This window comes from Gallinula chloropus (assembly GCF_964237585.1).
Source record: "Gallinula chloropus genome assembly, chromosome: 23".
NCBI lineage: Eukaryota > Metazoa > Chordata > Aves > Gruiformes > Rallidae > Gallinula > Gallinula chloropus.
In genome coordinates, this window is record NC_140108.1 from 1709748 (window position 1) to 1730746 (window position 20999).

The 20999-nt window shown below is 46.4% G+C and overlaps 1 protein-coding gene across 1 annotated transcript; it reads right to left on the reverse strand.

Moving 5' to 3' along the window:
* Window positions 1-414: 414 nt before the first annotated feature.
* On the reverse strand, window positions 415-20855 carry PEX14 (peroxisomal biogenesis factor 14). Its single transcript, XM_084274525.1, has 6 exons — window positions 20785-20855; window positions 11517-11602; window positions 7673-7775; window positions 6335-6432; window positions 3052-3143; window positions 415-923 (listed from the first exon to the last, which is right to left on the reverse strand). Exons 2-6 carry the CDS (start codon window positions 11553-11555, stop codon window positions 458-460), a joined length of 798 nt encoding a protein of 265 aa, XP_084130651.1. The 5' UTR covers window positions 11556-11602; window positions 20785-20855; the 3' UTR covers window positions 415-457.
* Between the last annotated feature and the right edge of the window lie 144 nt (window positions 20856-20999).

Below are 20999 nucleotides of genomic sequence, written 5' to 3' on the forward strand. Positions count from 1 at the left end.
AACAGAGGGTTATTTTGGGAAGCAGAACTGGTCTGGGCCTTACGTGGGGATTAAAGGCTTGTGAAATCAAAGAGCTCAGGACAGACTGGTTTCTGAAATTGGGCAGAAGGACTCTAGGATGCAGCAAAGAGGCTGACTGAGGAGAAATGGTGCTTTTATAAGAGGACTTATTCTGTAGCTGTGGTGCATGGTAAGGCGATTGGTCTTCCAGCCCAGGCAGTGACCCCAGCTGATGGGCAGAAGGTGGGTCTGGGAGGGAAAAGAAGCCACTGCAACGCCCTGTGGTGAAACAGGGCCCACCTTGTTCACTGGGCGATCATGACCCTACTCAAGGTCAATCATGGGAGAATCACTGGAGGGGACGGTGGCACTTCTCTCCACAAAATGGGAGAGGCACCAGGGACAGTGCAGGAGGCTAGGGAAGATGTACAGCAGCAGCAGCAGAAGCCAGGGTGCCTTAGTCAATCTCATTCTCATTGCTGGCCCCCTCAGGTCTTCGTAGCTTTTCCACTTGCTCATTAATCTGACCATCCCCTCCTCGCCGGTCCTCAGTCTGGACACCCAGACATTCCTCCTCATCCACATGGCTAACGTCATCATCCTCATCGTCCTCTTCCTCCTCTTCATTGCTTTTGGTTTCCCTTTTCTCCTCCTCACCCTGCACCTCCATCCGCACTTGGCTCTTGACATCAATCACCGCCTTGCTGCCCTCCTCCGTGCTCAGCAGGTGGCAGCTGACCTTGGAACCCTCAGGGCTGTGGTTCTCCTTGACTGGTGATGAGGTGGTGGACTCGTTGCTGACAGGTGAGATGTCACTGCTGCTATTATGGTTGGCAACCACAGGGTTGGAGGGTGAGCTTGGCTTCACTGGGATCTGCCATGATGGGATCTTAGGAGCTGAAGGGGAGGGAGGGAACTGCCTCCTTGGGGGAGGGGAGGAGGGGAAGAAAAGGAGAGAAAGGGGCTTTTATTAAAACATTGAGGGGTCATCATTAGAGAGGTGTATTTGCACTGGGGAAGCCATATACAGCAGGACTGAAAGTGCAAGTCTCCTTTGTCATAAATGAAGAAAACCAAGGTCCCTTCGCCTCTTCAGCCAGAACCCCAAAGTGCTTTACAAACACCCAGTCATGGAGCCTGGGCACAAGGAAAGCATCACAGCTGGGCCATTTGATGGGCTAAACCCATCTGGCTTGGCCAGTTACAGAGTGTGCAAGCACTCAGGAGTGCTGCCTGTGGAAAAACACCAGCATCCCTTTATAAACCAAAGGCAATTCCCATTGCAGCAAGAAGTCCAACACGCCAGGACCTCGTGCCTGAGCCAGAGGAGTTTCACCACCTGGCTCTTGCCTCCGGTGTGATACACAATCCAGGGCCTATCTCCTAGTCCCAGCATGCACTGTACAAGTTTGGGCCAGGTCCTGGCTCCTGCAAACTGGTTCAGCTTCTCTGACTCGGAGTCATACTAGCCTGCCCCAGCTGAGAACGCTGGCTGCTCTGTTCCTGAGCCCTTTCCAGGTGGGCTTTAGGGGTTTCACAGTGTCAGCTACCACCCAGCCCTAACAGGTATCAAACAGGACAAATATCCTCACAGTGAGGAGCACTGGTGCCTTCAGAAAGTCATCCAGCATAAAGAGCAAAGCACAAGAGTGTGTCTGATCTAGTCCTGCCAGGCAGCTGTGCTTGGGTATGTGGAAAGCTGGGGGATGAAGAGGCGTGAGCCCAAGCTCTGAGAAGGATGCTGTGTGGCAGGAGGTTCTCATGCCCCTCAGGTGAGCTGGGTAGTGCCACGGACAAGACACTCCTACAGTGAGCACTCAAACACAGCGTATTACATTTTCTTAGGCTGAACTATGAACAGTAGTTGCTCTCCCCTCCCTTTTCCTGCTGTCACCACCAGCCATCAAAGAACTCTGCTGATCTAACCCCCACCTCCCACGGGTGCAATATGCTCATGTCTGCATTATTCAACCAGTATCATAAATGCAATCAACAGATTCAACCTGGAGACTTTCTTGGCTCTGGTGTTACAGCTGCCACCTCACTGCAGAAATGTTTTCCTTTTGTTAAAAAAGAACCCCCAAAGTTTTCTTTTTTCCCAAAAAGCACTTTGCCCCCAGCTACAACTTTCCTACTGCTACAGAGGTGTCATTAAGTAAATGCTCCCTCCCCAGCAGTGATGCTAGTATGGCCCAACTTAACAGACAATAACTTAATATGTGTCCTCAATCCTCCAAGGCTTTCTACTGTCACTCCTGAGAAGGATGGGAAGTGTAGTGAGAATTTAAAAGGCTATTAAGGACAATAGCCTTTACAGACTTCTGAAAAGCCCAGCTGCTGAGATCCAGAACATGTCTAGTCCAATCTTAGACTCATCTTTGAAGTCCATCTCTTAGGAAACAGATGACTCGAGAAGATTTAGTTACGTTAGAAGGAGACATGGGAGTCATATCAGAGGGAAAGGATCAATAGCTGAAAAGCCAGATAAACTCCTAAGTAATGCACTTGGCAAAAAAGAATTTCATCAAGTGCTGAGATCTGATCCCTGTTCTTATGACTGGCCCACAGGCTGGGGTTTATATCACCTCATTTCAGACATCTCCTGCATTATATGATGTCTATACCTGAGGTAGCTAATGGAGAGCAACAGGCTGGGCTGAAGTGCCATTCTTTGCACTCTGGGTGTGCCCTAACCATGGAGAGGGCAGCTGAACTGTGACTTCAGCAGCAGCAGAATGCAGGTGCAGTGAGGGCTCCATCCAGCCCAGAGGCAGCCTGGCCGTGCTGAGCGGCAGGACGTTCCTCTGGTGTGAACAGAGCAGGATCTTACTCCTTACCCAGAGCACCCTGTGATTCAGGGCAAGCTGGAAAAGCATTCTGAGACCTGCAAACACATAGTGATAGTGGAGCACAAAGTGGTATTATTGAAGTAGCAATAACAGGATACAGAGCTAGTTCCTGTTGGAAATGACTCTCCTCTGCATGACTGAGAGAATCCCTGAACCCAACCCCTTCCTGACACAGAAACCTGTTCCCATATTCCATCCATACCTGTTCAGGAGAAGTCCTTTTAATGAGTAGATCTCAGATTTCAATTCATTGATATTCTGTGACTCCAGAATCCAGTTGGTGGAAGTTGTGGCCTAGGACATGAGAAAGAAAACATAAAGATCAAAGGATGAACTGGGAGGTAGTTCACTAATGGCACTTTGTTTTTTTTCATGTCATCTCCCTTTCCTCCCATCTGGGCATCTGGGGCCCTGGGGATAACGGACACACACTCCATCCTCTAAAATCCCTCAGATCTCAGCAAAACAACGTCCACAATAAAGAACCTGAGTGAGTCCTCACCATGATCAGAAATAATAATTGTCTCAAGGTGCTAAGACTATTCAAATATTTTGGGACTTGTATGTTGTCTCCAACACACTGCTGGAGCCTCTCAAGGGGACCTTTCCTTTGTGACTAGGGGGCCAGCACTCCTGAGAGCTTAGACAAAGCCAGGTCACCATCAGACAGAGAACGATACACAAAGTGGTATAAACCATCTGACACTGACCTAACAAATGACTTCTAGAGCAAAAGACTGGATGGAGGATGCTGAAAGGCAGTGGGAATTGCACTGCATCCTTTACTCTCTCCTGTGACTGCGATTAGCAGAAGCAACAGACTCAAATATTACATATTAACAACTATTTTAAGATCATTTGTTCATTCATCCTAAATCATGAAATAAAGAATCAGTGATCTGCACCCTGTGGTGGTTGGTTAAAGGTGGGCTGATAAATCAATGCTTCAAAGTTGCAAACAATTTTCCCTACCAGATCTGACAAATTACAGCTCTGCTGGAGGTACCAGACAGGATCTCCAGGGAGCAGCTGGACTGGGCACTGTCTCTTGGATATTTCAAGGCAATGAATGTGATTTGGTGGGGAAAGATGATAAGTAACTCATGGAAGCCTGGTACAGCTGCTGTCAGCACTGCATCAGAATTGCTATGGGATATCAGGCAGAAATCAGAGCAGGGTAAGAACTGAGGAGGACATGCTGCAGATAATACTTTGGCAAGCTTTCTTTTAATCCTTTTGGGAACTTGAGAAATGGGGGGGGATGACATTCTGAAAGGCAGATCATGGATTGTGGTTACCCCATCTTACCACTCTAGCAACTCCTGCAGCAACGGGCTGAGTATGGGAGCAAAGAACACTCCTGGCTAGCACCTCCCATAATAATTTCTGCTCAAAGCCATTAGGAATGAACCCTATTTGTGAGCATCACTCCAGAGCTGCTCCTAATAAATCCCCTGACAAAGGAAGCCAGGACTGGAGTAACACAAACCTCCTCCTCAGCAGTTCCTATTAGATGTAGCCAGACCTGGTTGTCCCTGCTTATTCTTTAAACAGGCTTCAGCTAGTGCCAAGCAGCCCTGAGCACCTTCACAGCCAGCACTCCTCAGGCAGAGTGCTGGCCTGTGAACCCAGGGAGCTGGGAGAGGCTTGGTCAGTAGTCGCTGTGAGATACACAGATGCTTTCCCTTGGGATTCACACTCCCAGCCCTCAGACAGCAAGAATCCAGGAGCCACTGTTCTGGCTTTCCAAGACCTTGAAAGCTACAGCAGCACATTAACAAGGGAGTGATTTCCACTCACTGGCCTGCAAAGGACTCAAATTTCCAAAACACATATGGTGCCAGATGCCTGGGATTTAGAAATAAAATCTGACATCTGGGGCTTTTTAGCCAGTCTCTTTAAAAACCAGTTGTAGAAAATTCAAGCCCTGAATTTTTATGTAGGTTTTTTAATTACTTAAAGTCCCTCTTTTTAATTTTTTACAGCATGCCAGTAGGAGTTTGAAAAGCAGATATAAAAACTTACATTACAGCTGAGAAAACACAGCTTTTATTCTTTGGTTTGTGGGGTTGCCCAAGTTTTTCTTTGTACACATGAGGTTTAGATATCATAACAATGTGTGCTACCATTTCAGCACAGGGGGTAGAGAGGGGGGAGGAAAAAAACTTCTTCAAGGCTCTCTAAACCACCAAGACTCTTATGCCCTTTTTCCTTCTTAAAGCTCAACATGTGGTCTTAATCTTAACACTTAAGACCTGAAAACAGTTTTCCAATTTCCGGACTGGCTCCAGGCCACTGACAGGCCACAGTTCCCAAGGAAAATTGAAGTGGAGTGTTGTGACCATAAACTGGCTTTCATGGTTGGGTTTACAGCTGTGCTACTGAGGGATTCCTACCGTACAGTGTGCACACCACAGAGTCAGCTCTGGCCCACCAGTTACACACCATCAAAGAGTTTGTGTGAGATAAAAGGGCAAGGGAAGAGGACAACTCTTCAGGCTCTAGGTAGAAAACTGTAAGTATTGTGTAAGGGATTTTCCAGGAAAAAGGAAAATCTCTCCCTGGACAGAGAATCCCACGAGGTGACTGCATAAGGCCCTGAGTAACCTCAAGTGTGTGAGCGAAAGGAAGACCACCTCTCTAGGTGCCTGGTTCAAAACCATCCCACCTCACATGCAGCCAACACTGTGCTGGCTGACAGAATGCTCAGGCTGTGAAGTACTTTGGGGATGAAAAGCACTCATTCTCATGGCCAGAAAGAAAATCAATTCTGGTCAAAACTGGTTACTTGTGGTTCCACAACACAAACTGGTCAGAACTGATGGTTTATTGCCAGGCCAGGTCAGGAGTCAAGGGGAATGGGCCACCTTGTGTCACTAATGTGGTTGTGATAGGGCCCCCTGTTACACTGAGGTGACCAAAATCACTGAAAGAAGAACCCAAATAGTAAGCAGGCTCAGCCATTAGCTGCTCTGGATTCAAACAAGTGACTTAAATACAGTACTGCAAGTGTGCACTTGGCTGAACAGGATTAAGTCATTGTTTTGACAAGGTAGAAGGGTACAGGAGAAGTACAAACATGTAAATTACGTGTGACCCACAAATAAAACCTCTGCACAACTAGCCATCACCTCCTGAGCAGTGGTCTAACAGCACAATTAAATTATTTAACCTTGAGTACAATGCAGAAGACACAGAGCTGAGAACAGGCCTGAGACCTGAGACACACAGCCTGCACACAGAGCTCCAGAGCAAAGCCCTCCCACAAGTTCCATGTATTTCACTGAGTACCCAGTTAACAGCCAGTGCTTTAAAGACCCAGCCTACAGAGACATCAGCTGCAGAGAACCTGGCTGGGGATATGACCAAGCTGAAGGCTGGACTGTGACTCCAACAAGGTGTTTTCCCTGTGCCCAGAAAAGAAGCCACACGTGTTTCAAAGAAGATGAGGATGTTCTAAAGGTTGAAGAGCTGGAAGTGGATACCTTAGAAGCAGCCAGTTCTTGGGTGAGCTCCTGGATTTTCTGTTGTTGCTGGATTAGCAGATCCTGGACAGCTGCTAAAGTTGTTTGTAACTGAGTCACTGGGAAGAAAGAAGCAGGGAGAGTATTAAACCAGGACACACGCGTGTGTACGCGCTCACACACGTCCTCCCTGCTGTCTAGCTACAAAGATGCCTCTATTCCTCCTATATTTAATTTATCTATGCCCGCCTGCTCACTTTAATCCATATGATTTATCTGCACTATGGGTAATCTACCTGCACTGCATCTAACCTCCAGTATTTCTAGTTTATCTTTCCATTGTATAGATGTCTATAGCCCACAGTATATCCGTCCAAAACCTCTCCCTTCTAATTATATTGGTTTATGATTTGTACATCTCCCTGAACTTACACAATGTTTGTATCATTTATCTACCTCGGGCCTCACACAGCCAAACACTGGGGCTGCTCCCATCTGGGAAGAAGCTGGTCTCAGGATTGACCTTAGGGTATCATGAGAAATGAAAGATGCTTTTCTTCTCCCCTCCCCACTAAAAAGTGTAATTAGCATCCTCCCACTCTCAGCCCACCAGCTCCTTCAACCCCAACAGGATTATTACTGAAAATCGTACTTTTTTTTCATCTTTCCCCCTTTTATATCAGGATAACAGCCTGTATTCCTCTCCTACACCCCAGCAAACACTGAAGAACTTCTGCTGGGCTCTATCTCCAGCTGTAGGATAACTTGTTCTACTTTGGTACTTTATCCAAAGCTTCCAGGCAGTAAACAAGCCGATAAAATAAAATAAAATTAAAAACTCTATTGGTGTGACAGGTAACAGCTAATCCAGACCATCATTAGGGCATCGGGTAATGAACAGACACCCTATAGAGTCAATAACAGAGAAGGTGGCTAAGGTCAGGGAGGCACAGTAATTACAGACTCTCCTGACCCCTCCTCGGATTTTCAGATGGAAGGTGGAGGGAAAACACCAAAAAAAAAGCCCCTGAAAACATCAGAGAAGCAGAAATTAAAAATGAACTTTACAGCCCTCCGAAAGGCTGTCATTTTATTCCCCTTATTAATATTCTGAGGTTGGGAGCCTTTCCGTAAAAACATAATTAATTGAGGCCGCGCCGACAGTAAACAAGCAATTTCAAATTAAACCGAAATGACGGCGGCTTCATTTGCAAATGTGAACAGATTCTCAGAGCAGATAAATGAAGTCACCACATAAAGTGGAGATGGAGGGAAAGAAAAGGGTGGGGGTCTTGGTAGAATGGAGGATACAGGGGGAAAGGCTTTGAGGGGTGAATTGATGGAGTCATTAATCTTTACCTGTCTGTGTCACGCTGCCACTCATCTCAGAAATGTTTGACTCGATCCTCTGAAGTTGTTTCCTGTCTTCTTTGCCTCCCATGATGAGAGGAAGCAGGTATTTCTGCATGGAGCACAGAAACTTTTTTAGGGAATAGGGATATGCAAAGTGGCCTTTCTAATCCACTTGAAACATCCTCAAAGCCCTCCACCCAACCCTCAGCCTTTATCACAGAGCCAGTGATCCTTTATCCACACAACCTGGCTGAGAAAAGGAATTCCCTCTGCTGGAGGCATTAAAATGAAGAAGGTGTGAATTCTGTGGTTACTTTTTTGGGGGTGCTAAAAAGCAGTTCCTAACTCCACTGAAGGTTTACTGGACAGCTCTCAGTGCAGAGGAACATCCATCACATACTGAGCACAGTTTCAGATGTGAACACACCGCTGTGTCTCAACATTTGAGCTACATCCATGAGGCAGGGAATGCAGAAGTGGGAAGCAGGGGAGAAAGGCCCAGGGAAGGCCAGAGGAACCACAAGCCAGGGAATGAGGTGTTAAAAAATCTTTTGAACCTTGGCAGGGGGAAGGGTTACAAGCCACAAAAGGAAAAGCAGAGATCTGGAGCACATCAAGAGAACTAAGGGACCAGGGATATAAGAAGTGAGGATCAAGCTAGTACAGGACAGGAGGCAGTTTAGTGACACTATCCACAGCCATGAAATCAACCTCACTCTGCCCTTGCAGAGGATGGACTGGATCTAATAGATCACAACTCTCATCAACTACCATGGATCCCTCTGCAGCACTGCTACCAACACAGCTGGGTGAACGTGAGTCATCAGTGTGCCCAAAAAGACCAACAGCATCCTGGCTGGTATCAGCAATGGTGTGGCCAGCAGGACCAGGGCAGTGACCACCCCCTGTACTGGGCACTGGTGAGGCTACACCTTGAGTACTGGGCCACTCACAAGAAGAAAGACATCGTGGTGCTGGAGCATGTCCAAAGAAGAGCAACAAATCTACTGAAAGGTCTAGAGCACAAGTCCTGTGAGAAGCACTAAGGGAGCTGGAGGAGTCTCAGGGAGACCTTATCACTCTCTACAACTACCTGAAAACAGGCAAGGCAGGTGTCCATCTCCCAAGTAACAAGTGATAGGACAGGAGGAAATGGCCTCAAGTTGCACCAGGGGAGGTTTAGATTGGTAATAGGAAACATTTCTTCACCAAAAGGGCTGTCAGTCAGTGGATCAGGCTGCCCAGGGAGTGGTGGAGTCACCATCCTTTGAGGGATTTAAAAGACATGTAGATGTGGTGCTTGGGGACACGGTTTAGTGGTGGCCTAGACAGTGACAGGGTAACAGTTTGATCTTAAAGTTCTCTTCCAAGCTAAGCAAGTCCATGATTCTATGATCTGGATATGCACTTTAACAGGGGCACATCCAAGTACAACATGACAGCTGGAAAAAATGCAAGACCAGGATGGTCTAGGATGTGGAAACAGCCCTGATAGTTCCTGTCAGTTCTTTTCCATCCTGGCTTTTGATGCCTGTACACCCACTTTCAGGTCATACATGCAGGATGGTTTCTGAGGCAGAACGATCTGCACTGGCAAGTGTGGGACAGCCTTCTTTCACCCTGAGCAGCACTGGTTTGAGATGTCAGTGTTGCACAGCTCTCACTCTCACAAAGCACAGGTGGGTACATGTTTACATTCAGAAAAGCAAATACCCTCTGGTGACTTTCATAAAGAATTCTTTCTTAAACTTCACAGAACACACAGGACACCTAAGTTTTATCCTATGTTTTATCCTCACATCCTACTTTTCACATAAAAATCCCTAATTGCAAACTCCCTCAAAATTCCATGAAGGGCAGAGGGAATTTATCAATCTCCAAAGATTGCCTACTCCTATAAAAGAACACATGGGTCTCTGCTAGGCACACGGTGTCTCCTATGAGGTTAGGAGAGAGAGCAGAGCAAGATCTGTAAACAAAGAATACACCAGTAGGATCTATTACAAGGAGGAGTTACATTATGCCCCACATTTTATGTAAATCATCAATATGTGTTAGATGTGTCATGTAGTAAAAGCAATGTGTTTGGATCTGCAGGGCCCAGCAGCTCTTGTCTTACCACCTCTATGGGTCCTTATCAGCCCCACTGTTCTTTGCAAGAATCACAGAATCCCAGACTGGGCTGGGTTGGAAGGGACCCCAAGGATCAGAGTGCTCCAACCCCCTGCCACAGGCAGGGACACCAACCTCCAGGCCTGGAGCTACACAAGGTTGCCCAGGGCCCCATCCAACCTGGCCCTGAACACCCCCAGGGATGGGGCATCCACCCCCTCTCTGGGCAGCCTGTTCCAGCCCCTCACCACTCTCTCTGGAAAGAACTTCCCCCTAATATCTAATCTAAACCTTCCTTCCTTCAGCTTCACTCCATCCCCCTTGTCCTGCCATCATCTACCCTTTTAACAAGCTGATTCCCCTCCTGTTTCTCTGCTCCCTTCAGGTGCTGGAAGGCTGCAGTGAGGTCCCCCTGAATGAGCAGATCAGTAAGGCTGGCATCATTACTTCAACAGAAACACACAGGAGTAACAGATCTCAATGAAAATCCATTCTCTTAAATCATGTCACTCTGTTTGCATAGATGTTGCTTAATCTTGCCTCCCTCTTAGCCTGAGACCCAGAAAATTAATGATAGGATGGGATAAGAAAAGTAGTTTAAAACTAGTAGGCCAATGTGTTAATTCATAACCAGATTTTACTTAGGGCATTAATAGTTAATTAAAGAAGCAACAAACATGAAAACCATCAACCTTTTGTTAAGTTTTCATCTCTATCCCTTTTTTAAAAGATAAAACACAACTTCTGTTGGACTCCTTACACTCTGTGTTGACCTGAACCACTTGGGATTTTCTGTGTAGCCACAGAACACGATTGTTTACCAGAGACATTATCTAATCCCAGAATCACAAGGTTGGAAAAAACCTTTTGAAGATCATCAAGTCCAACCAATCCCATCCTAAGCTAAACCATATCCCTAAGTACCTCATTTTACCCTTTTTTTAAACACATATCACTTACCACATTGCTGGAAAGCAAATCCAGAGTGAAAGAACACGTTAAGTTGGAGAGCAGAAACACGCTTGCTCTACGTTGGTCTAAGCACACTGGAGTAGAGCTATAGGATGTGTGGCAGACCTGGACATTAGCTCCTCCTTTACAACATTCTGATCAGTCAGAGAAGATTCTTTCCTACCCATGGTGCAGGGTCACTAAGCTGGAGCAGAGGAGGTTCCATGGGAATGTCAGGAGAAACTTTTTTCATTGTGAGGGTGATGGAGCCAGGCTGCCCAGAGAGGTTGGGGAGTCTCCTTCTCTGGTGACATTCAACCCTGCCTGGCTGTGTTCCTGTGGGATTTAGTCTGGGTGATCCTGCTCTGGCAGGGGGTTGGACTAGATGGGCTTTTTAGGTCCCTTCCAACTCCTGCTGTTCTGTGATTCTGTGATCACCAGTGGGCAAATGCTTAGACTGGGTCCATGGCAGTGATGTCTGCTGGCCAGTGCTGGGAAGATCCCTTTACTGAACTGTGCTCAGTTTCTCCAACTTAAAAATTCCAAACTATATACACATGATGAAAATGAACTTGTTTCCAGCAGCTTGAGATTCACTGCTAAAAACTGGCTTTGTTTGCATGCAGTTTTCTCATTAAGTGTCTACATTTCTCAGCTACACCAGTGTCAGTGCCAGTGAGAACAGAGATGCTTCACCAAACTTGGAACCAACAGGATCATTTGGACACAAGCAGCACAACAGTGTTATCTCACAGTACAGTGTTAAGAGCAGTGAGGGAGATGTTACCTTGTAGAGCTGGTGGAATCCAAAGGCAATTCCTGCCATTATGATAGCCAAAGCTCCATAATCTCTCCATCTGGAGCCAGGTGGACCTAAAGGCCAGAATGGAGAAACAATCAGAGTCAGAACTGCAGGTGACATTTCCATACACCCATTTTATCAGAGGAAGGAGCAATGAACATGCTGGTTCTGCTGCTTCTTAGCAGGCCCAGATTTACTGAGCAGGGGGCATGAAGATGCTGGTAGTGCCTCAGGTACACTGTGCAGGCTTCTGGCCCTAGGACACAGAAACTTCTATCCAGACCTCCAGCATTGACACTGGCCTTGCACAAGGTGTCAAACCAAGACAAATCACAGCAGCAATTAAACATAGTTCCATCAAGCTGTTTTGCCCTGCTCTTTCCTTGGAGAAGGCTCTCTGAACCCTACTCCACTCTCCCCAGGTAGCTGCCTGCAGTGTTAGTGCTTGTAAGGTTGACTCAGGACTTGAACACCAATTGTTATTCACTGTTGTAATTTTTGAAGATTGGGACAGAGCTGTAGACCCAGAAAAGCACAGAGAAGGAAAAAAAAAAAAAAGGAAGGATGTGTTTTGGGAAGAAGAGAAATCAGGACACTAAATGGGTTTATAAACACTGTGTCAGCAATTATGGACCATTTCAAGAAGGATCCAGTGTCTTTCAATCCAGAATTACAAAAAGGGATGAAAGCAAGAATAAACAGCAAAGAGAAAATAGGCAGTTAAATATCTACAGAGAGAGGTGAAGAAGTAGATAAAAGCTTGAGATATTTAACACACAATTCTGCACAGAAGCTTAGAGACTCCACTGAGCAAAGCAAAACCACAGTATGCTTGCTCCTTCGATCGGAATCTGAAGACACCTGGAGTTTTCCACCAGCTTTATCCTTTCACATCCCTCACAGTTCCCTTAACAAATCTTGTACTGCCCCCAGTTTTCTTTAATAATAAAGAGGATGCAGAGTGGTATTTCCTAAAGTTCAGCAGCAGGATGTGGGCAGAAGTGATGGGGTGGAGGCCGATGTAGTCTCCAGACAGACAGATCCAAATCTACATGTGACCTACAATGTCTCCAAAATGTGTTTTGTTGTATAAAGTTTGTTTATCTGCTCTATAAAGGACACAGCTCCTCAAATTATCCACCAGCCAGAAATCTGAACGAATTGAAGCGACTCTGTTGGAGCTGGTGTCACCAGCAGTATTTTTGGTTGCGTAGGCACATGATCAAATTATCATAACTTTTTAACTTAATGAGTTAACACACGTCAGCTAAGCTGCAGTAACTGGCTGTGTACATGTCAGGATTTAAAATGATCTCTGGCTAATCTTGCTGCAAACCCCATCCGTCCCACCTTCCCCTCCTCCTTACTCTGCTCCCGCTGTCAGTTCTGGTATCTAGAAGTCTTTTGGTTGTCCGGTTCTCTGTGCTGAACTTCTGACTACAAATATCCTTCCATGAGAATGAAAGTGGCAGGCTGAGCTGCCTGGTGTAGAGGGTTAATTCCTCTCAGGGGGTCTGTGGGTCCAGCTGTGCCCTGTCCATGGCAGTCCTTGACTGGCTGTCCCTCACTGTCCCCGAGCTGCGGTCACCTCCGAGCAGACACCTGTAGAACCCTCTCTGCTTTGCCCTTTCACCTCACTCATCTCTCCCTCCATCCCTGGAATGCTTGAGCTAAGAACATTTTATTGCCCCCTGGTTTTCATTATTAATGAAAAGGGACCAGAATGATCTTTCCTAAAGTTCAGAGAGTCTATAAAGACAAGAAGCTGAAATGCCATTTTACTCGTTTTAGAGATGTGTGAAATAATTCTGTCTTGTGGCAAAAAAAAAGCTGAGGGGGGTGGAGGGGAGGAGAGAGGGAGTGAGGGCTGCAGGAAAGGTTCTGCAGTGACCACATCAACTTTACAGTGTTAGGAAGAATGTCACAGCTCTGCCTAAAATCCACACTCAACCTGCCTTTTTCTCTGCAACACTCTAAGCTAAAACATGGGGTGGAGAGCGGGTTTGAAGTTCCTCAGTCTTAAGCTCAGTGGCTGACACACAGGAACACTGTGCTGGCATCCAGAGAGACCTGGACAGGCTGGAGAGCTGGGCAGGGAGAAACCAGATGAGGTTCAACAAAAGCAAGTGGAGAGTCTGGCACCTGGGAAGGAATAACTGCTGGAGTCAGTACAGGCTGGGGGTGACCTGCTGGAGAGCAGCTCTGTGGAGAAGGACCTGGGGGTGCTGGTAGATGACAGGGTGGCCATGAGCCAGCAGTGTGCCCTGGGGCTGAGAGAGACAATGGGATCCTGGGGGCATCAGGAGGAGTGTGGGCAGCAGGTCACAGGAGGGGATCCTCCCCCTCTGCTCTGCTCTGGTCAGGCCCCACATGGAGTGTTGTGTCCAGTTCTGGGCTCCCTGGGATAAAAAAGACAGGGATCTCCTGGAGAGAGTCCAGAGGGGCTATGGGGATGATGAAGGGCCTGGAGCATCTCCCCTGTGAGGAAAGGCTGAGTGAGCTGGGGCTGTTCAGCCTGGAGAGAAGAAGACTAAGGGGGGACCTGATTAATGTTTATCAATATCTGAAGGATGGGATGCAGGGGGAAATGGGCAGCCCCTTTTCAGTGTCTGTGGGGACAGGACAAGGGGCAATGGCTGCAAGTTGGAGCACAGGAAGTTCCACAGCAACCTGGGGAAGAACTTTTCCCCAGTGAGGGTGAGGGAGCCCTGGGACAGGCTGCCCAGGGGGTGTGGAGTCTCCATCTCTGGAGAGATTCCAGCCCCGTCTGGACGCCGCCCTGTGCAATCTGAGCTGGGGAGCTGCTTTGGCAGGGGGTTGGACCCCATGAGCTCTCCAGGTCCCTTCCAACCCCTGGGATTCTGGGATTCTGTGATTCTGTGTGTATCCTCCACCCCCTCACTTGTAGAACTGGAATAAAATTCAGAGGAAGTGAAAATGCACTAATAGCCCAGGGGAAGTAACAAACCATCCCACTGAAGAGACCCTCAAAGGACAAACGGAAGGGACAGACAGACATTTTCTCCAGCTGGCTGTGTTTTCTGTAAGCAAATTGAATTTTTGCAGCAGCAACTGTAAATTACACTACCAGAGTAAACACCTACTATTTTTAAGATCCCCGTTCATCTCAGAATTAACTATCCTGACATCAATTAATTAAGCATTGTGTATCCAGGTAAGGTCAGCCTCAGTAGTATCCACCTTTAAAACTGTAGAAATTGGGGCTGGAAGAGTAAAATCTTCCAAGAGCAAAGAATGAAGCCATGGAAAGGAGTTGGGAAGAAGAAAAGCATTTGGGTTCTAGTTACCATTTTTAATTGTAAGGAAAAAGGGTTTGTATTCTCCAGCCTCCCACATAATGAAGACACAGGGGTGGGAGAAGAACATCCAAATGGCAAGAAAAACAGTCACTGGAGCTGATTTTTAAGCAGGTGTAAAATCCACACAAAACCCCATAAAAGGAGACCATAAATCCCCTGGGGAAGAACAGGGACAATACCTGGATGATAAGCATGCAGCTTTGCACACCTAGCTCAGAAACTCCTCTGAGTTTGCTTGTAATTACAGGGGTTAGAAAGGTAGAAAAAAATATATAAACCCAATTAATCATTTAAATATTTAAAGTCAGATTTTTGTCCTCACTGCTGGATTAGTGTATTTCATAACGCCAACTGCAGACAGCCCTGGTTTTTTACTGGGGGTTCATTTTAGAGCATGTTTAAACTAGTCAGATTGAGTGATGCTTCCAGCAACTAATCGCATGTCAAATAAAAGATATTTTATGTAATAAATTACTGCTACAAGTAATTCAAATGTCATTTATCAGTTTTATTATCAGTCAGGCAAAGTCTTGTTTCTCTATATTAATCAAATTCAAGCTTTTTTAAAAGCTTCTTTTTTTTTTTTTTTTTTTTGAAGCAGTTTTGACACCTCTTGGCAAAAGTACAAACTGGAGGGAAGGAATTACTCCTCCAGAACAGGAGGGGAAATAGTAGAGATAGCTCTGAGTTAAAATACAGTATCTAGAAACTTCACTTAATTCTTGTCTCTTCCTCCCCAAAAGTTATTATTTCTCTCAAACCAAACCCAGGAGGAGTTTGACATACCAGAACTACGCTACTCTCAAGGCTTATAAATATACTTGCTCATTAAGGATAAAAGAAGTATGTACATAGGTGAGAGGTATCTCCAAGGAAGCCTTAGCATGTTACATAACACCTACATTGCCAGCCCAGTCTGTACAACAGGAGCACTGCATTTCTTCCAGTGCCATATGAGACTTCAGCAGCTCACACCGCCTTCAGCCTGGAGAGAAGAAGACTGAGGGGGGACCTGATTAATGTTTATCAATATCTGAAGGATGGGATGCAGGGGGAAATGGGCAGCCCCTTTTCAGTGTCTGTGGGGACAGGACAAGGGGCAATGGCTGCAAGTTGGAGCACAGGAAGTTCCACAGCAACCTGGGGAAGAACTTTTCCCCAGTGAGGGTGAGGGAGCCCTGGGACAGGCTGCCCAGGGGGTGTGGAGTCTCCATCTCTGGAGAGATTCCAGCCCCGTCTGGACCCCTATCTGAGCAATATGAGCTGGGGAGCTGCTTTGGCAGGGGGTTAGACCCCATGAGCTCTCCAGGTCCCTTCCAACCCCTGGGATTCTGTGATTTCAGTGGTAGGAATTCTTTCCTGCATCTTTAAAAATCAGAACAGACTGAGCTGACAACAGCAGATCAGGTCAGTAAAATCGAAAGGTGGGCATGGGATTTACTGCCCTGCCTCACAGGAGTGGACATCAAACACTGGAGCTGCTGGCAAGATCCCCAGCTTGGTTTGCTCCAGTCCTGCTGAATAAACTCTTGACAGGGTTCTGATGCCACCCTGAACTTCTCTACTCATAACCCACAATCTGAATCAATTTTTAAACAAGAAATAGCAAAACCATGTGGGGGTAGGGACAGAGAAATTAGGCTTCTTATGACACTAGCCACTGCTTTTCAGCACAGTATCCTCCTCAACTGTTCCCCCATGTAGGTCTGTAGGAGGTAACTCTTTCTCCCTAGTTTTGGGATTTTGTGTAGAGGTGTCAAAACTACTCAAAAAAAAAACCCCTTGAAAGGAGCCACAAATATAAACTACAAAGTGGTTCAGTCTTTAGGACCTAAACTCCAGAAGTTCAGATGCTGCTCCACAAGAAACTCAGATGTTTTCTTGAGGAAGGCAAATATAGCCCATCATCTTTTTCAGTAGAAGTTCTTCCAATATGAGTTGTTCCCATCAATGAGTCAACTTACAGATTCAGCAGCCTACTGATCTTATTAGGCCTTTAGTTATAGTCCTGAACTTCACACCTGAAGTATTCCAACACTAGTGTCATGAACAGTCTGTATTGAGATAAGCATAACAGACAGACAGAAAAAGTAGTATCTATCTTTCTCTGTACATGACAACCCCTGACAAATCTGTGAAAGATAAATTGACTTAGTAAACTATCACAGAAACAACTGTCCTGGAGCAGATTTGGACCAGTTCAGAAATACTCATTACAGGATTAGCATCCAACTGATGAAATAACCTACAGCAAACAAGGCACCTTGAAAGAGCACCGAACCACTGCACAGTCTCATCCATCAGCTCTGGAGAAATTCACATATTCTGTTTGCACTTCTGATACCAGGGAAAGCACTTAACAGGAAGACACAACGATGGATCCATCGTTAATGACACTGGTACTACACCAGTCAAGGACTAGAATAGGGCACAGATGACATCTAATCAAAACAAATATTTTTGGTCAAACAAATACCAGGTATATTTAGCTATTTATTCTTTTCACACATCCATTTTGAGGTTAAGCTTAAATAGAAGGTCTACAAAGAATGGCTAGAGAGGGGAGGAATAATACCTAATGAATCTACTGTCACTGTTTGGTGTCATGGGATGAAGTTCAACATGACTCAGTGCCAGGTCCTGCACCTCAGTCATAACAACCCTGTGCAGCGCTACAGGCTTGGGGCAGAGTGGCTGGAGAGCTGTACAGAGGAAAAGGACCTGGGGGTGTTGGCTGACACATGCCTGAACATGACCAGCAGTGTGCCTGGGTGGCCAAGAAGGCCAGTGGCATCCTGGCCAGTGTCAGGAACAGCACAACCAGCAGGATCAGGGAGGTGATGATCCCTCCGTGCTCAGCTCTGGTGAGGCTGCACCTCAAATCCTGTGCTCAGGTCTGGGCCCCTTGCTCCAAGAAACACATTGAGGCCCTGGAGTGTGTCCAGAGAAGGATGACCAGGCTGGGGAAGGAGCTGGTACACAAGTCTGATGAGGAGTGGCTGAGGGAACTGTGTTCAGCCTGGAGAAGAGGAGGCTCAGGGGAGACCTCATCACTCTCTCCAGCTCCCTGGAAGGAGCTTGTGGTGAGCTGGGCTCAGCCTCTTCTCACAGATCCCCAGCGACAGGACGAGAGGGAATGGCTGTGAGTTGTGCCAGGGGAGGTTCAGGTGAGGAATGAGGAGACATTTATTCTGAGAAAGAGCGGATGGGCCTTGGAACAGGTTGTCCAGGGAGGTGATGGAGTCACCATCCCTCAGGTTGTTCAAGGAAAGGTTGGATGAGGGACTTGGCTTAGTGAGTAACAGAGGTGGTAGGGGGATGGTTGGACTGGGTGATCTTGGAGGTCTTTTCCAGCCTTAATGATTCTGTGATTCTGTTCTATGATTCCTGAATTCTGGGGGTTGGTGGCTCACAGGCAGAAGCTTTTGGTTCAAATTACTTTAAAAGCACAGAACAGGTCATGAAGCTGGAGCACCAGTTTACAACTACAACCCCTACAAAAGCTTTACTTCGGTGTTTTTTTCTTCACCTTCAGTTTCTGAGCGTTACAGAATGATACTCTCAGGCTTCTCTTTGAAGCTGTTTCTGGGGCCATTTTGATGTTTAAATATCAACTAAGATTCTTATGACGAACTGCCAAGGGATTCTCCTCCCAAGAAATTGGTGCTGGTGCTGTGAGGAAAACCAAAATAGTAAAAGGGAAAAAAACCCCATAACAACTCTAAAGCAGCAAGGGTTAACAACAACAACAGCATGTCCCAGTTTGAATTGTGTAGTTCTTTCCTGCCCTACTAATATTAGTCAAACAGTATGAATCACAGAATCACAGAGGTTGGAAGGGACCTCGAGAGCACATCAGGTCCAACCCCCTGCCAAAGCATTACAGACTCCACATCCCCCTGGGCAGCCTGTCCCAGGGCTCCCTCACCCTCACCGGGGAAAAGTTCTTCCCAGGGAGCCCAGAACTGGACACAACCCTCCAGGTGGGGCCTGACCAGGGCAGAGCAGAGGGGGAGGATCCCCTCCTGTGACCTGCTGCCCACACTCCTCTTGATGCCCCCAGGATCCCATTGTCTCTCTCAGCCTCCAGGGCACACTGCTGGCTCATGGCCACCCTGTCATCTACCAGCACCCCCAGGTCCTTCTCCACAGAGCTCCTCTCCAGCAGGTCACCCCCAGCCTGTACTGACTCCAGCAGTTATTCCTTCCCAGGTGCCAGACTCTCCACTTGCTTTTGTTGAACCTCATTTGGTTTCTTACTGAAATAAAGGAAGAGTAATTCTTTCAATGCTGCTTTGGGATACAAGTTAGCTGAATGAACAACTGATAACAGTAAGAGAGATCTGGCACTGTTTCTTCAGCAAGAGAGCAGATTTTGCTTTTCTAGCATTTTCAGTGAACTACAACAGACAGGTTTTAGCCCAGGAGGCAGAACACAGTCCTGGAGTTCACCTGCACACCCAATACAGCAGTCAGAAATATTCAAGTCTGGAGCCCAACTCTATTATAATAATATTTTTCTTCCCAAATTGTGAATATTTAACAACCCAGAGAGCAAGTCCAGTATCCTCTCTAACAACAGCAAAGCTACGTCACATCTAATAAAAACAACCCTCAGTGCACTGTAAGATCAGTCCCTGCCTGACCCAGAGCTGCTCAGGAGCAGTATCAGAATCCTATTCTTAATACTTGGCAGGTAAGTGAAGTGATTTTCAAACTGCCAGACACAAATGTGAGCTGAACAGCTTCTTTTGATGGATTTTTAATGGTGTGCACTTTGCTTTTTATTGTTTGGAGCTTAGATACTTTTTTGCGAGGTTTGTTTTAAAATGCAAATGTATATGTAAATTTGGAGTCTACACAGATTATGTTGGGACTTTAAAAATTCTTGGAGAGTGTACTCTGTACACAAAATCATACAGTCACACCCCCACAGTCTGCACAGCATTTCTGCTGTCACCACTCAGATTATTTAAGATCGAAGAGAGAAAGCTTGTTAAAATTAAGGATCCTTATTAACTGTTTGTTATTATTTGTGACCTGACAGCATTCTTAAAACTCATTCACACTGGGGGTCCACAGTGCCAGACCTTAAGCTCACACACAGGAAGCCACAGACAAAGTCCTGAAGACCTTGTATTTCAACACATGAGCAGTATAAGGGAGTCCTGTTCACGCTGCTCATGCTGAAAGTACAAGTCTTTCAAGTAACAGTTCAAGGCTTTAAATAGCAAGATTCAGGGAGTGTCTGGATGATGCTCTTAGTCATGTCATTTAGGTTTAGGTGGTCCCGTGAGGAGCAGGGAGTTGGGACTGCATGATCCTTAGAGGTCCCTTCCCCCTCAAGATATTCTATGATTCCATGAACTGATTGGTTGCCTGACTAAGAAAATACAAAGCCCTGTGAGGATGTTCACCTGTTTCTTGCACAGAGTCCACTCTTGCAATAAGCAAAGATGTAATACTGTGTGGCACTTTTACAGCACCTGCTATCCAAGAATCTATCAGCTCTATCATATATTAACATTAATATATTAGAAGACCCTCCTGATGAAGGGAAGCATGACCTTAAGTTTCAGAAGGATGACTGAGTCCTATGTTGACTAAATGCTTTTTTCAAGTGCTTACAGGGGGTCAGAATCTGATTTGTATTGACTATACACCTCCAGGTCAAGATGTGCCACCAGCCAGTCTGTATGGTGTGTGTCTGCAGACGATGATCATTTGTATCTCATTCTCCTTGTGTGATATGATCTTGTCACAGGCATCAACAGCTGTGAAGTGCATTCAAAGCAACATTTGGTGTCCAATTCTGACAAAAAGTATGGTATGAGTTCACTGGAATCTAGGATCTGGCACAGAAACCTAGGAAGCTGCTGCAGAGATCACCGCAGAAAGCACCAGGACCAGATGTTTTTCCAAGTGTTACTTACTATACAGCACAGGGTGAGAGGGCTGAGCTGGCACCAGCTGTGTAGAAGGACCTGGGGACTGTGGCTCATCCGTGCTGGTGCCCGACTGCTGGAACGCCAGGTCTATTTCTTCATCTGTCAGGCCTGGGGGAGCAGAGGAAATGAAATCAGTTTAGCACCTTTACCCACTTGATGCACGCATAATTAAATTCTCAAGCCAGGCAGAACCCTTTCAA

Excerpts from the sequence above, each read along its gene's own strand:
- PEX14 (XM_084274525.1), bottom strand. The coding sequence starts at position 11,555 with ATGGCAGGAATTGCCTTTGGATTCCACCAGCTCTACAAG. Across the intron at positions 3,144-6,334 it reads AAGAACTGGCTGCTTCTAAG|GCCACAACTTCCACCAACTG; the intron begins GTATCCACTTCC and ends CTCATGTCCTAG. Across the intron at positions 924-3,051 it reads AAAGGACTTCTCCTGAACAG|GAGGCAGTTCCCTCCCTCCC; the intron begins GTATGGATGGAA and ends CCCTCCCCCAAG.